The 13,691-nt window shown below is 52.8% G+C and overlaps 1 protein-coding gene across 1 annotated transcript; it reads left to right on the top strand.

The window, feature by feature from the left end:
* The first annotated feature begins 6,793 nt into the window (after nt 1-6,793).
* LTBR (lymphotoxin beta receptor) lies at nt 6,794-13,461 on the top strand. Its single transcript, XM_044229035.1, is given in 12 exon segments — nt 6,794-7,111; nt 7,241-7,349; nt 7,579-7,704; nt 7,785-7,937; nt 8,267-8,363; nt 8,500-8,591; nt 11,176-11,283; nt 11,549-11,574; nt 12,140-12,365; nt 12,543-12,760; nt 12,762-12,787; nt 12,789-13,461. Coding segments are annotated over 12 exon segments (1,386 nt in total). The 5' UTR covers nt 6,794-7,015; the 3' UTR covers nt 12,898-13,461.
* Nucleotides 13,462-13,691: the final 230 nt, after the last annotated feature.

Here is a 13,691-nt window from a genome sequence, read left to right as displayed (position 1 = left end):
TGGCTGCCAGGCCAGGAATGTGTAATGTCCCCTGTTGTGGTCACGGGGTTGCAGGAATGTGGTCACCGAGAGGCAGCACAGGGGCCAGGCAGGGCACCCGGGCACAGACCTGGAGCCCAGGGCACATTAGGGACAGCTGACACCCAGGGGACAGGGAGGGATGTGGGCAGCACTGGGCGTCACGGAGGAAGCCCTGTCTGCTCCAGCCCTGGAAGGAAGGAAAAGCTCACTGGTTGGGGCTGTGTTTTTCCTCCAAAATCTCAGCTCCAAACTTAATCCAGCAAGAGGATCAAGAGTGAAGTGTAAGCAGTGAGCACGCAGAGAGGGAAGGCGCAGGGCGATGTCCCAGAGAGAAGCCCAGGGAGGCATAGGAGACACAACCACACAGCCCAGACCCTGAGCCCAAAGGCAGGTCAGCCACAGCAGACCCCTACCAGAGGCAGTCCCCAGTACTCGTCACTGGCTGCTGCCACCTCCCTGGGGGCAGCAGGCCTGGGATAGGCAGACACCCACGGCCTGAGCACTGAGGAGGCGGGTGGAAGAAGACAGGCAGGCAGGCAGCAGAAGATAAAGACTCTCTCTGGGCAGAGATAAGAACTAAGGGCTGAGAGAGCCCCGGGGAGGGGCAGGGAGAGGCACTTGCCCTGAGGAAACTCAGGAAGACTTCCCGGAGAAGGCAGCATCTCAGCTGCATCTTGAGGAATATGGAGGAGTCTACCAGGCACACGAGAGGGAAGCGGGGTACTCCAAACTCAGGGGCAGCTGGGTCCTGGGGCTTCCCCTTGGGACAGGAGTTCTCTTGTGGCCTCTTAAAGTGAGAGCTGCTCTCCACCAGGATTCCCAGCCCAGTCCCGTGGCTTCCCTGGATGCCTGCAGGGGACAGCCCCCTCCTAGGAAGGGAAAGGCTGGGTTTTCCTTCATTTTCCAGATGAAGAAACTGACCCTCCACAAGAAGCAGCCAGTTTTCTGAGGGCACAGAACAAAATGGCAGCCAAGTGAAACACAAAATCAGAATTCTCCTCCTGTGGGATTGTCTGCTTAGGGCAGTTGCCATTTATTTCCCATGATGAACCAGCCAAAGACTCATGGGGAACTGGAGCTCCCCTGCACCTGGTTTTGAAAGCTATGAAGGTTCACACACAGAGTGCATGGGCTCATCAGCAATCTGGGTCCCCAGTTCTCTCCCTGACTCTGTGAAAAGCTCTTGTTACACCATCCCCACGTTCCTGTGGGACCCTGACACCCCTAGATCCTCCATTCTCCCTGAAGTCAGGTCCCTAAACAAGGAGCGATCCTACCTACAAACAGGGTATGCAGCACCCTGCCTGTTTGATCTGGAAGTTTCCCAGAGGCACTTCCCTATCTTCTGTATTCCCTTGCTAGTGTCTGATATCCAACCTTGGCTTAAAGCAGCATAGCACAGAGTTTTCAACTCCAAGGGCTCTGTGAGCAGAATTGCAAGGGCTGGCTGGGCTGAGCAGGAGCACGTGGTGTCCCTGGAACTACCTGGCAGGGTACCGGGAGGGAGCTCGGGCTTAGAGAAAGTGTCCTAGATCTGGAATGGGCCAGATCAAGTTTGTTGTTGTGAGAAACGGAAATCTGAGACCTGTTTCTGTTTCTGAGACCTACACTTCTGTTTCTGTCCTGGCTCCATTTAAAATATTATCTTTGAGGGGCAGCTGGGTGGCCCCGTCATTAAGCGTCTGCCTTCGACTCAGGTCATGATCCCAGGGTCCTATGATCCAGCCCCACATGGGGCTCCCAGCTCAGCAGGGAATCTGCTTCTCCCTCTCACACTCCCCCAGCTTGTGTTCCTGCTCTCTCTCCGTCTGTCAAATAAATAAATAAAATTTTAAAATTAAATAAGTAAAATAAAACATGATCTTTGAAAGTGCAGAAATCATGCCCAAACACATGGTTGTGGCAATGCAGCTTTCCAGCAATACAGAAATACACAGAACAACAAAAGCTCCCCTTTGCTCCATTTCCCACCCACCCCTCCGCCCAAGGAGAGCCGTCATAATCTAGATATTGGTCTGGATCTTTTTGTGTGCTTTTATAGGTCTACATGTTTTTTTTTGTTTTTTGTTTTTTGTTTTTTTGTAAATAGGACCATGTCATAGATATTCTGTGACTCCCATATTTGCCTTTAAACTATGTGACTTTGAAAAAGGCACTTTACCTCTCTGGACCCCTGTGCTCTCATCTGAAAAGTAAAATGGCAGGGGCAAGTGAGAGTGAGGCAGCCCAGATGGTCCCAAAGGCCCCTTCCAATTGACTTAATGCAAGAAGGAACCACGGCCCCAGAGAAGCAAAGTGACATGCCCAAAGTCACGGAGGAGTTAGGAGGGAAGCCAGAAGGACAGCTGAGCCTTTTCTTTTTTCCCTGCTCAGTGTTGTTCTCCTGACTTCCAAAGAAGTGGAGTCTTGCTCTGCTGTGGACCCAGGGCCTTGTTCTCCTCAGTTTGGAAGTTCCCCCAGCCTCTCCCAAGCTGTTCCTTCCCTCCCAGCTCTAGCCACACCCTAACCCTAGGTTTTGACCATAAAATGGGAAAAGGCTACAGGGAGAGAAGTAATACAGAGGGTCTGCAGTGGGATGAGGGTCCTGAGTTTAAAGGGTCTTCTGGCCTTTTGCTCTCTGGGGAACAGGACATGATGGAAATAATCACTTTCTCACCCATACTCCCAGAGAAGCCTTGTTGAGAATTCTATGGCGGCACTTACTGCTGGTACAATTAACCTGTGCGTGTGCACGTGTGGGTTTGTGTGTGTGCGTGTGCACAGATCCTACTGAGTTCTCTAAGAACAGGTGCTAAGCTTATTCATCTTGGTGGCCCCACTGTCTACTGGTCACTCTTCGTTGACCCACTCTGCGGAAGACCACAAAATCAGCATCTTCAGACTCAAGGTTCATCTTTGACAGAGAGCAATGCGCTAGAAGAAAGCATCTCCATCAAACATCCTGATTTCCTTGGATAACTCATTAATTTGTCATCTATTAATTTATCTAAATTTCCTTCACTTTTTCCATTTCAGCTTCTATCCTTTCTAGTGTAAAAAATGAGTCACTCAATTAAATGCAACTCTCTGTTCTCACTTAAGTAGTGAGCTAATTAGCGTTTCAACACTGGGCTGCCCACCGTGGAAAACAGTGATACTTCTATCTGCGCTTACATGGTGTGGATTTCTCCTTAACCTAAAAGGATGCACCAGAAAATTCCTCCTTGCCATTCCTACTCTGGTCACCTGGCAGGAGGCTTAGAAGTTCACCATTAGAAGTTTATTCCTTTGGGTCAAGGCAGGATTTCTCTACCTTGGCACAAATGACAACTGGATGATTCTTTGGGATTATAGAGAAGGATGGTCCCCAGTGAAAATGCAAACAACCTGGAAGAGGCTGGCCCTAACCCATGACACATCCCTCAGTGTTTCCCAGACCCTTTCTAAGGGCACTAGTTGGCTAAGAGCAGCGTGGAGAAGAGGAAAAAAAGAAAGAGTATCCAAAAGAATCCATTCGTGGGGCGCCTGGGTGGCGCAGTCAGTTACGCCTCTGTCTTCAACTCAGGTCATGATCCCAGGGTCCTAGGATAAAGCCCCCCTGAAATCGAGGCCCTGCTCAGCAGAGAGCCTGCTTCTTCCTCTCCCTCTGCCTGCCACCTCCCCCCGCCCCCCCCACACCACTTGTGCTCTGTCAAATAAATAAACAAAATCTTTCTTAAAAAATTTTTTTGAAGAATCCATTCCCACCAACCCCCTTTTTGGATTCTTCCTGGACCTCTGGGAAGAAGGATCTCTCAGCAGGCCCCTTAGAGGAAGGCCTGGGAGAAGAGCCCACTCGCAAATGTTCTGAGAATCTGTGGGGTACACCATCGAGGCCTGGCGCTGCCCAAGGAAAATCAGTACAACTTGAAGGAAGCTGGCGAAGAACACAAAGGAGAGAAACCAAGACAATGCCCTGTCCATAAAGAATTCATGGATCTCCGCTGTGAGTTTCCTTCACCCTCCTGGAGAGGGTTGGGTAGGCGTAATAACCATTTCTTGCTAAGCTTTGTCCATCATGGTCCAGCTTAGAAACAGCAAAAGCTCTGAGTCTTTCAAGTAGAAGAAATTTAACCCAGGGGATTGGTCCATGGGTGATGAAGGAGATAAGAAGCCACGGGGGACAGCAGGACAACCCAGAATGCAGCAAAGCAGGAAGCCGCCTCACCTCCAGGGCTGGAAAACCAGCAGGGTCATGTAGCATTATAGACCCAGAGGCCCCCTAACCATTCGGCAGGAAGTAAATAGTAGGGGCTGCCTGAGAAGGGATGGGATTATGAAAGGAGAGAAGGAAGAAGCACAACCAACCACAGGTGAGATCCGATGTCTGAAAGCAGAGAGAGGAGCCTGGCTTCTTTCCTCCTCCCACCTGTCTTCCTATTGGCTGAACCTACCCGGAAGCCGGAGGAAAAAGGAGTCTGGGAAATGTAGTTTCCAGTAGTAATACAGCACAGCGCCGAGGAAACTAGAGAACAGAACTGTAAGCAAACCGGCAGGTGACTGGCAAAGGGGGGAAAAAAAAAAAAGAGGCTCAGAGAGAGGAAGTGATGGGACCAGGATAAAAGTCCAGATCTTAAGGCTCTCGTCTAGGATCCAGAGAGTCCTTGAAGGCTGACGTGACAGCATGAAATTGGCAGCAGAAAAAAGAACGTAGTCCAGCCAGTTGGGCTTTAAAAAGACCTGAGATAGTGCTTACCTGTGAAGCAGAAACATTTTGAAGTACAGGAAGTGTCGTAGGGAGATACACAAAAACATACAAAAGTGAAAATTCACTGATCTGTATGCATAAGGTTAGTGTACTTTATGCATTTCGTTGTTTATGAATTATACCTCAGTTAAAAGAAACAGGAGTTTCTCCTGTCTTTTGGATCAAATCCTGCCATACTTTCAAGTGACATGATCTGTGTCTGGGGTTTGCTTCTAAACAATCAAGGGAAGATTGGAAGAATGGAGGAAGGCTGTATGGGGGAAACTGCCAGGAGCCCAAGCTGGAGTTCACAATATTATTTTCTCCCCTTTTGTGGACGTATATGTTAGTGCAAATTTCCATAATAAAATGTAAAAAAGAAAAAGGAGAAAAAAGGCTCTGGGGACCCTACACACACAGACATGCCTCGATGCACTGGAGAGTTCAGTGCTGAGTCCAGTCCCAGCCCCCAGTTCCCTTGACCGGGAAAGAGCAGCAGCCCCAAGCTATGCATGCTGCTCTGAAATGTCTTCCCTTTCCAGGCAGCCTTGGACCCTCCGGATAAACACTTGCCCACAGAGTACAGATCTCAGACTTGTACCAGGAGAGTGAACTGAGCTGTCTACACTCAGGCAGGCCCTTCACTCTCTTGGGAGCCCTCCTCCCCAGACGCACTCTTGCACCAGGACTTCCCAGCTCCCCACCAAGACCTATCCAGCCAGTCAGACCAACCACTGCAAGGATGAGTGCAGGGCCCTGCAGGGAGAGGGGTGGGACGGTGCCTAGGCAACCTATGTCCGGAGAGTAAGTGAGACCCTCACGCCAAAGGAGACAGTCCAAGTCACAAGGAGGCATCATGGTTGTTAATTGAGCTTAGAACCCAGGAATCAGGAACTCTGAACTCCAGGCTGGGTCTGCACAGACTGTCTGGGTGATATGAACAAGGCCTCCTCGTTTACTCCATAAATACATACCGAACACTGGGCATGGGCCAGACTGGGCTAAGCACTGGGAGATGGACTTAAAGATTCCACCCAGACCATTGCAGAGTTCACAGCCTGGTGGGGCAGGAGGCAGAAAGCAGCAGGTCCCAGACTGCAGCCTGGGTGGGATGGGGGGGTGCTCCCCAGAGCCCTGCTGAAGCTCAAGGACAGATGGGTGCTAGCCAGGACACAGACCAGAGAGCCTGGCATCAGGGGACGTGGGGGTGCTGTTAATGGGTCGCAGGGAAATGATGGGAAGAAAGGGGGTAGGGACAAGACCAAACCCTCTGGAATCCCGGTCTCCTCTCAGTGGCCCCCTCAGCCTCCATCTTCTCACCCTTGAGGCGAGGGGGCTGGATGGGTACGCTTTCAGCCTCCTCCCATGCGGAGGGATTCAGTCTCCTGGGTGAGGAAGTTGGGACTGAAGGCCAAGGTTGTCCAGCTTTAGGGCAGCTGCCCCTCCTCATCTTCGGGTACTGGGTCTACCCGTTCCTCCCTGTCATCTAAGAACAGGGGAGCGGGGACCACTGCTCTCTCTGCAGTGTCTTCTTGGTGACCTGCACAGCACAGGGATGGATCATGCACAGGGAAGGCTGTCTGACTTGTTATGCCTTTGTAGCTTGTCTTAAAAAGGCACACAACAGGGCAGGAACTCCCAGGCATCCAGATGGATGCCAAGTGGGACTTCTGTTTCCCAGATGCTGCAGTTGGCTGGCTGGCTGACTGTGGGTCCCTGGGGGTCCCTGCACTCCCCACGTCTGTCAGCCACAGGCCCTTCCACTTTCAGCTGGCACCCAGCTGGACACAGCTCTGTCTGTCTCTCTCTGTTCCAAGTCAGTTCTGCCCTGCTCTCCGAGGTTCATCTGAGCATTGTCCACTGACTCTCCTGCCCTTTCCCACCTAGCCAACCCCTCCAGTCCTCCCCTGCTGGCCAGGCTTCCGAAGAAGGGAGGAGGCCCGGTTCCGGCCCTGCAGCCCTCACGTGCTTTCCCGGCCGCCCCCTCCCGCCCTGCATCGGGGCAGCCAAGCCTGTTCCTCTTCCCCGATTGCGACAGCTGCCTCTGCTCCCAGAGCTCCCTGTCCCCGCCCCGAAGGCCGGCTTGCTCCACTCCCACTTCCTGAGCCGGCGCTGGAGCCCTGGAGGCCAGGCCAGGGCCGGCCGCACGGCCCTCGGGGGCACGTCAGCCCGAGCCCTGTCCCAGGCCCTGGGCTTGGGAGCTTGCTGCCACCACTGCCCAGGACGTGCAGGCCTCCCATCTTCCTGCCCCGGCCTCCACCCATCTAGCCGACTGGCCTACTGGCCGCCATGCGCCTGCCATGGGCCGCCTCCCCCTGCGGCCTGGCCTGGGGGCCTCTCATCCTGGGCCTCTGCGGTCTCCTGGCAGCATCCCAGGCCCAACTGGTGAGGGAGGGGCCCATGTAGGTGGGTGGTGGCTGGCTTGGGAGGGCAAAAGGGGGTCTGCACAGCCCTCTCTCTAGTCCCTCTGCCCTTCCCAGCAGACCCCTGAGTAATTCTCCCCCCCACCTCCAGCTCCCCGTGAAGGAGCGCCCATACCACACAGAGAACCGAACGTGCGGGAACTGGGAAAAGGAGTACTACGAACCCAAGCATCAGGTCTGCTGCTCCCGCTGCCCCCCAGGTGAGAGGCAATGGCCCGAGGAAGCTGAGGACGGGAGGTGAGTGGCAGGGGACTCTGGCCCACCCCGCTGCTGCCTCGGAGGGAAGACAGACACCATCTCCCAGGAAAGCCAGCCAGCCAGCCTTTGTGGGTGGCTCTCCAGAGGACAGGGTCTTGCAGCGAGCGGAGCTGCAGAGGCAAGGGGGGATCCGGGCTCCCCTGACACTGCAGGGCCCGACTTCCATTCCAGGCACACACGTCTCCGTGGAATGCAGCCGCAGCCAGAACACCGTTTGTGCCCAGTGTCCCGAAAATTCCTACAACGAGCACTGGAACCATCTCTCCTTCTGCCAGCTGTGCCGCCCCTGTGACCAGAGTGAGTGGCAGGGGGCTCGGGGGAGGCTGGGTTCTCCCAGAGCGTGGGCCCTCCGCTGAGCTCTCCTGTCTCCCTACCAGTGCTGGGCTTCGAGGAGACCATGCCTTGCACCAGCAGACAGAAGACCCAGTGCCGCTGCCAGCCAGGAATGTTCTGCGTGCACTGGGACATGGAGTGTGTACACTGTGAGCCACTCTCCGACTGCCCACCAGGCACTGAGGCCAAGCTGACAGGTCAGAGGTTGCTGTGGGAGGAGGGCAGGAAGGACGCTGGGTGCAGGGAGCACCTTCCAGGGCTGGGGGAGGGGAACCCCCCACGTAGTTCTCTTGGGTATAAAGAGCCGCCTCTCCTTTCCTGTGAAAGACCCGCCACAGGGGTCTGCAGAGACACCTGGACAGAGGCAGAATCTCAGAAAGCTTCTCTCAGCAAGAGGGAGATCAGGAAAGGTGCTGCGGAATGAGATGGGCAGGCAGGCAGGGACCAGCGGAAATTCACAGCATGGAAAGACCCGCCCCCCACCCGTGCCCACTCACCGTGGCTGGCCTTGCTTTTCTCTTGCCAGATGAAGTCGGGGTAGTTAACGGAAACTGTGTGCCCTGTAAGGCAGGCCACTTCCAGAACACCTCCTCCCCCAGGGCCCGCTGCCAGCCCCATACAAGGTGAGTGTCCCCCCACCCCACTCCCCCACCATCCTAGAAATGCCAGCTGCTGACCACCCTATGCTCGCACGCATGGGCTCACCCTGCCACTCCCAGCCCTGTGCCCACCTGAATCGGGCCTCTCTTTCTGCTGCAGGTGTGAGGAGCAGGGCCTGGTGGAGGCAGTTCCAGGCACTGCCCAGTCTGACGCCAGCTGCAGAAATCCCCCAGAGCACTCCGAGATGCCAGGTGAGGGCCTGGGGCTGAGGGGCACATGGGGCGGGATGGGGTGGAAGTCTGGGAAGATGCCTTTATTCCTTCTATCTCAAAAAGTGGGGAAAAGCTGAATGCGTCTCAGAATTGGGACAAGTGGAGAAGTTCCGTAGGGAGTATCCCTAGGCCAACTTAACATATACTATTTTTATGTTATATATATATAAAACATTAAAAAATATATATAACATTTATGTCATATGTATATAACATAAAAAGATACATATATATGTGTACACATGTTATATATATTACACATGACACATATCTATAAAACGTATACACATATATATGTATACATATATAATGTTATATATATACATATAACTTGTAAGTTACATACAATGTGTGCCAAGGACCACTCCTACTCTGACATGAAGTTGTAGCTGACATCACTGTCATCACTTTGGACCTGCCACTGTCATATAATCTACTTATTTGACTGAGAATCTGTTTATTACATTACATGCTTATATTATTAGAAAATTCACCCCACATTTGACTCTTTCTCAGTTTGTTGCTTTTTGTTTGTTTGTTTGTTTGTTTGTTTCTGTGAGCTTATTGGTTTCCTAGCCCAGCAAATGATTGAGGGATATTTCCAATGACTGTAAAGATTATTACAGTTGGGAGAGAGTTTATTAACTTTTTTTAAGTTACCAAATAATGATATCTTTCATTTATCAAAAGCTAGTGTGTCAGACACTCTGTCGGCACCTGAAAATCACTAACTCATTTAATATATTTTTTTAAGATTTTATATATTTATTTGAGACAGAGAGAGAGCACACACAGGGGGAGAGGCAGGCAGAGGGAGAAGCAGGCTCCTCACTGAGCAAGGAGTCTGAAGCCGGGCTCCATCCCAGGACCCTGGGATCATGACCCAAGCCAAGCCAGATGCTTAACTCACTGAGCTACCCAGGCGTCTCTACCTCTTTTAATCTTGCCTAATGACTCTACAAAGTACAGATGATCCTTGAACAACATGACTGCTCAGTTCACTTATATGTGGCTTTTTAAAAAAAAAAATACAGCACAGTACTGTAAATCATTTTCTCTTCCTTATGATTTTCTCAATAACATTTTCTTTGCTCTCACTTTATTGTGAGAACACAGTATATAGATACATAACCTGCATTAATCAGCTGTGTTACTGGTAAGGCTTCTAGCCAACGGCAGACTGTTCAGAGTGAAGACTTCTTGGGAATCAAAAGTTATACTTGGATTTTTGACTGCACAGGGGTCGGCGCCCCTAACCCCTATGTTGTTCCGGGGTTAACTGTAGTTCTGTTATTATGTTCACGGAAGGAAGGAGGCTCAGCAGAGTTCATGGGACTTGCCCCAGATCACACAGGTGGTAACTGATGTTATGAAAACCTATACTCAGTTCTTTCTTACTCCAGAACCCGTGCCATAAATGCATGCATACTGTAGAAAATCAGAAAATTCAGAGAAACAAAACTAAAATCCACCCACAAGACCATCACTTAACATATCCACTCTTAACATTTCTTAATATATCCTTCCAGTTGTTTTTCTAAAACTGGAGTCATTTGAATATTTTGTAACTTGACTTTTCACTCAGATATATCCTAAATCTTTTTCCATGTCCTCTTGTTGTTTTATAACCATGCATCATGCCACTGGCACTTTAGAGCTGGAATTTTAGACTGTATGTACCTAACCCCCTCATTTTACCTTTGATATGCCCCAAAAGGAGGAATGACTTAAAAAGTCACCCAACTGGGCTGGAACCCAGATGTTTTGGACTCCAGGACCAGTTTTTTTCCCAGGCCTCCCACTCGATCCTCCCTTAAGCCCCAGGTTTAGGTGGATCAGAAAGGGCAAGCTTCCAGGATGCAACTCTCCAAGCCTTCCTAACCTTCTCCAGACACACGTGATGGGCACTGTAGGCTCTGCTGTGAAAGACAGAAATTACCAAGGCTACATACCAGAATCTGAGAAACCCAAGTCCCAGCCTCCCTTCCCTCCCCCTCCTGGAATTGGCCCTGAGCAAGGGGGTGGGGAACTTGCAGCCTCTCCTCTTTAACCCCCAGAAACACCCCACAGAGACAGAGGGGCAATCTCATCCCCTACAGTGGCCTCTCTCTAGGACAGGCAGGTCCACAGAAGTGTTGCTCTACCCTGTGTCCTGAGTTGCTTTCAAACCTAAGCCCCACCCTCCCTGTACCGCCTCCCACCCCCTTTTCCAGCCCTGGAAACCCAACTGCCCATGCATCTGTTCTGACCCACAAACTGCCTCTTTCCCTGGTCTCTTATGTGGTGGCCACCAGCACCACCCCCAAAGATCTCCATCCATGAGTTGCTCCTGGCTGTCAGCAGGTCCTCTCCGAGTCCAACTTGGTTTCCCTTCTCTGTAACCCAAGGGAAGTTTCTCTAATTCTGCCTTTAGGAGCTGTAGTGGGTCTGGAAAGGAAAAGCTGCTCCCCCTTTTCTGTAGGTCGCCCAGACTACTGGAAACCTGGTCCTTAGCTAGCCCCCCACCCCGCCCACCCTGCCCTTTCCAGTGTCATCACGGCTCTCCTCTCTGCTGTCCCCACAGGAACTATGATGGTGCTGGCCATCCTGCTGCCACTGGCCTCATTCCTGCTCCTCACCACCGTCCTGGCCTGCACCTGGAAGAGCCACCCCTCTCTCTGCAGGAAGCTAGGTAGGAAGAAGCTGGATACAGGCAGGGAGGCAGGCCTGGCCAGCTGGCTGCCCTCACCTGCATGAGGGAGGGAAGACTTGCGATGTCCGCCCCCAGCACGGACATCCTCTCCACCCAGCCCCCTATTCTGAGGCCGGAGATAAGGGCAACGATAGCCCTGGGAACCCACGGTGGGGGGCATATTCTCCGGCAGGCTGTGAACGGTGCAAGCCAGGGGGCCCAGGGCCTACTGGAGGCCTGACCCCCATCTCATTTTCCGTTGCAGGATCCCTGCTGAAGAGGCGTCCAGAGGTAATGGGAAAGGCTGAAAAGGCAGCAGGGAGGGCCAGGCTGGGCTAAGTGAACAGGGTGGGGTAGGCAGGGTAAGAGTGTGTAGGCTTCAACATCCACTCAACTAATAAGTGATTGAGCCTACCATGTGCCAGGCTCCGTTCTGGGCACCATGGATATAGCAGTGAACAAAGCAAAGTTCCTGCCCTCCTGGAGTTACAGGCCAAGGGAGCAAGACTAAAGTTAAAGAAATACCTATCAGTGGGTGATAGCTTTATTTAGCTCAGTAGGGGGACAGTGACAGTGGCAAAGGGTGGGGGTACATTATCTTAGAGTGGACAGAGAGGACCTCTCTGACAAACTGATATTTGAAGAGAGAGCTAAAGAAATGAGGGAGCCATCCATCAGAACATCTCAGGGAAAGTACCCCAAGAAGAGGGGCATCAAGTGCAAAGGCCCTGTGGCAGGGAACATGAAGTGCAGTAGAGGAGAACAGTGAGCGGCCTAAGCATGGGATGGGGTGTGAGAATTCAAGAAAGCTGGGAAAGCCCATGTCATCAGTTGGTTTTCTGCCTCTCTCCTCCAGGGAGAGGAATCAAATACCGCTGATGGAAGCTGGGAGCCTCCAAGGGTCAACCCACATTTCCCTGACCTGGTAAAGCCACTTCTGCCCTTTGGAGACATGGCCCCCGCTTCGGCCAGGCTCCCAGCACCCCCAGGTTTGGAGGAAGAGATGCTGCAGCAGCAGAGTCCTCTCAGCCAGGCCAGGGAGCTGGAGCCCGAGCTCCCAGAGCAAAGCCAGGTGGCCCATGGTGAGCCTAGGGCAGGTAGCAGGGAGGAGAGGGGGAGGGAAGGAAGAGTGGGGTGGGAGGGATGGTGGGCAGGAGGCGAGTGTGGGCCAGACGGAAATAAGAAGACTGAAGCAGAGCAAGACAGAGACTCCCAACAGCTTGCCATCAGCCCCTCTCAATCGTCCTCCTTTCCCACAGGTACCAGTGGCATTCATGTCACCGGTGGGTCTGTGACTGTCACCGGCAACATCTACATCTACAATGGGCCGGTTCTGGGGGGAGCACGGGGCCCCGGAGACCCCCCTGCTTCCCCAGAGCCTCCGTACCCCACCCCTGAAGAGGGTGCCCCTGGCCCTCCTGGGCTCTCCACACCCTACCAGGAGGATGGCAAAGCTTGGCACCTGGCTGAAACAGAGACACTGGGCTGCCATGCCCTCTAACAGAGCCAAGGACCCAACTTGTCACCCATGCCTCTTGGAGTCTGGGAACAGCCAGGAGAAGGGACGTGCAAGAGCACCTTCTTCCTGAGGCTGCCCTACCCACCCAGGACTGACCGAGGGCCTGGGTCGGGCCCCTGAGAGGCAGACCGTGAGGGGTCGGGCCTCAGACGCACCTCCGAGAGCAGGGCCGGGCACTGGCTGGGTAGGTACCCCCCACAAGACTCTCACCAGCAGCTGAGCGGGCCTGAGACTTCATTGCAGACCCTCCTGCCCACGGAGCCTGCGACAGCTCAGCTTCCAGCACGGACCGGGCATGTGATGCTCACTGCCGCCCACCACGGCACTCGGCAGCCTCCACACGGCCGAGCAGGAGGCCGGCCACATGGTCATGGTTGAGGACATCGCGGGACCTCCAGCGGATTCGTGGTGCTCATCCCCAAGCTTCAGAGGCCCTTTGAGAGCCCACCCTTCACACGGACTGAAGTAGACCCTGTAGGAAGATGGGGTTCATGGAGGATCACCCCTCCCCTCTCCGCCTGGACGGGAAAGGGAATGACTGACAACTGGGGGGTTTGGACACAGTTACTGGGTAGAAGGGAGAGTTTGGGAGGGGGAGGAAAATGGCAAGTGTATTTATAAATTGTAACCACATGCAAATAAAGAAATGGAGACCTAGATCACTCATTTTCTTGGGATTCTCAGAGAAACGCTGTTCCACTGGGGCAATATCAAAGGCAAAGGTCAAAACATTAAAATACAATCCTACAAAGGGCTGGTGTATGTAATTTAGGTGATAACAGTATTAGCCTGGGATGGCTGACAGGGTGCCACACAGTGCTCCAGACACTTGATAGTATTAACTTATGCAATCCTCACTGCATCTCCCTGAGAGAGATACTTTCAATAT

The sequence above is a fragment of the Neovison vison genome, chromosome 12 (assembly GCF_020171115.1).
Source record: "Neovison vison isolate M4711 chromosome 12, ASM_NN_V1, whole genome shotgun sequence".
Lineage (NCBI taxonomy): Eukaryota > Metazoa > Chordata > Mammalia > Carnivora > Mustelidae > Neogale > Neogale vison.
This window is presented reverse-complemented; position numbering and strand designations above follow the sequence as displayed.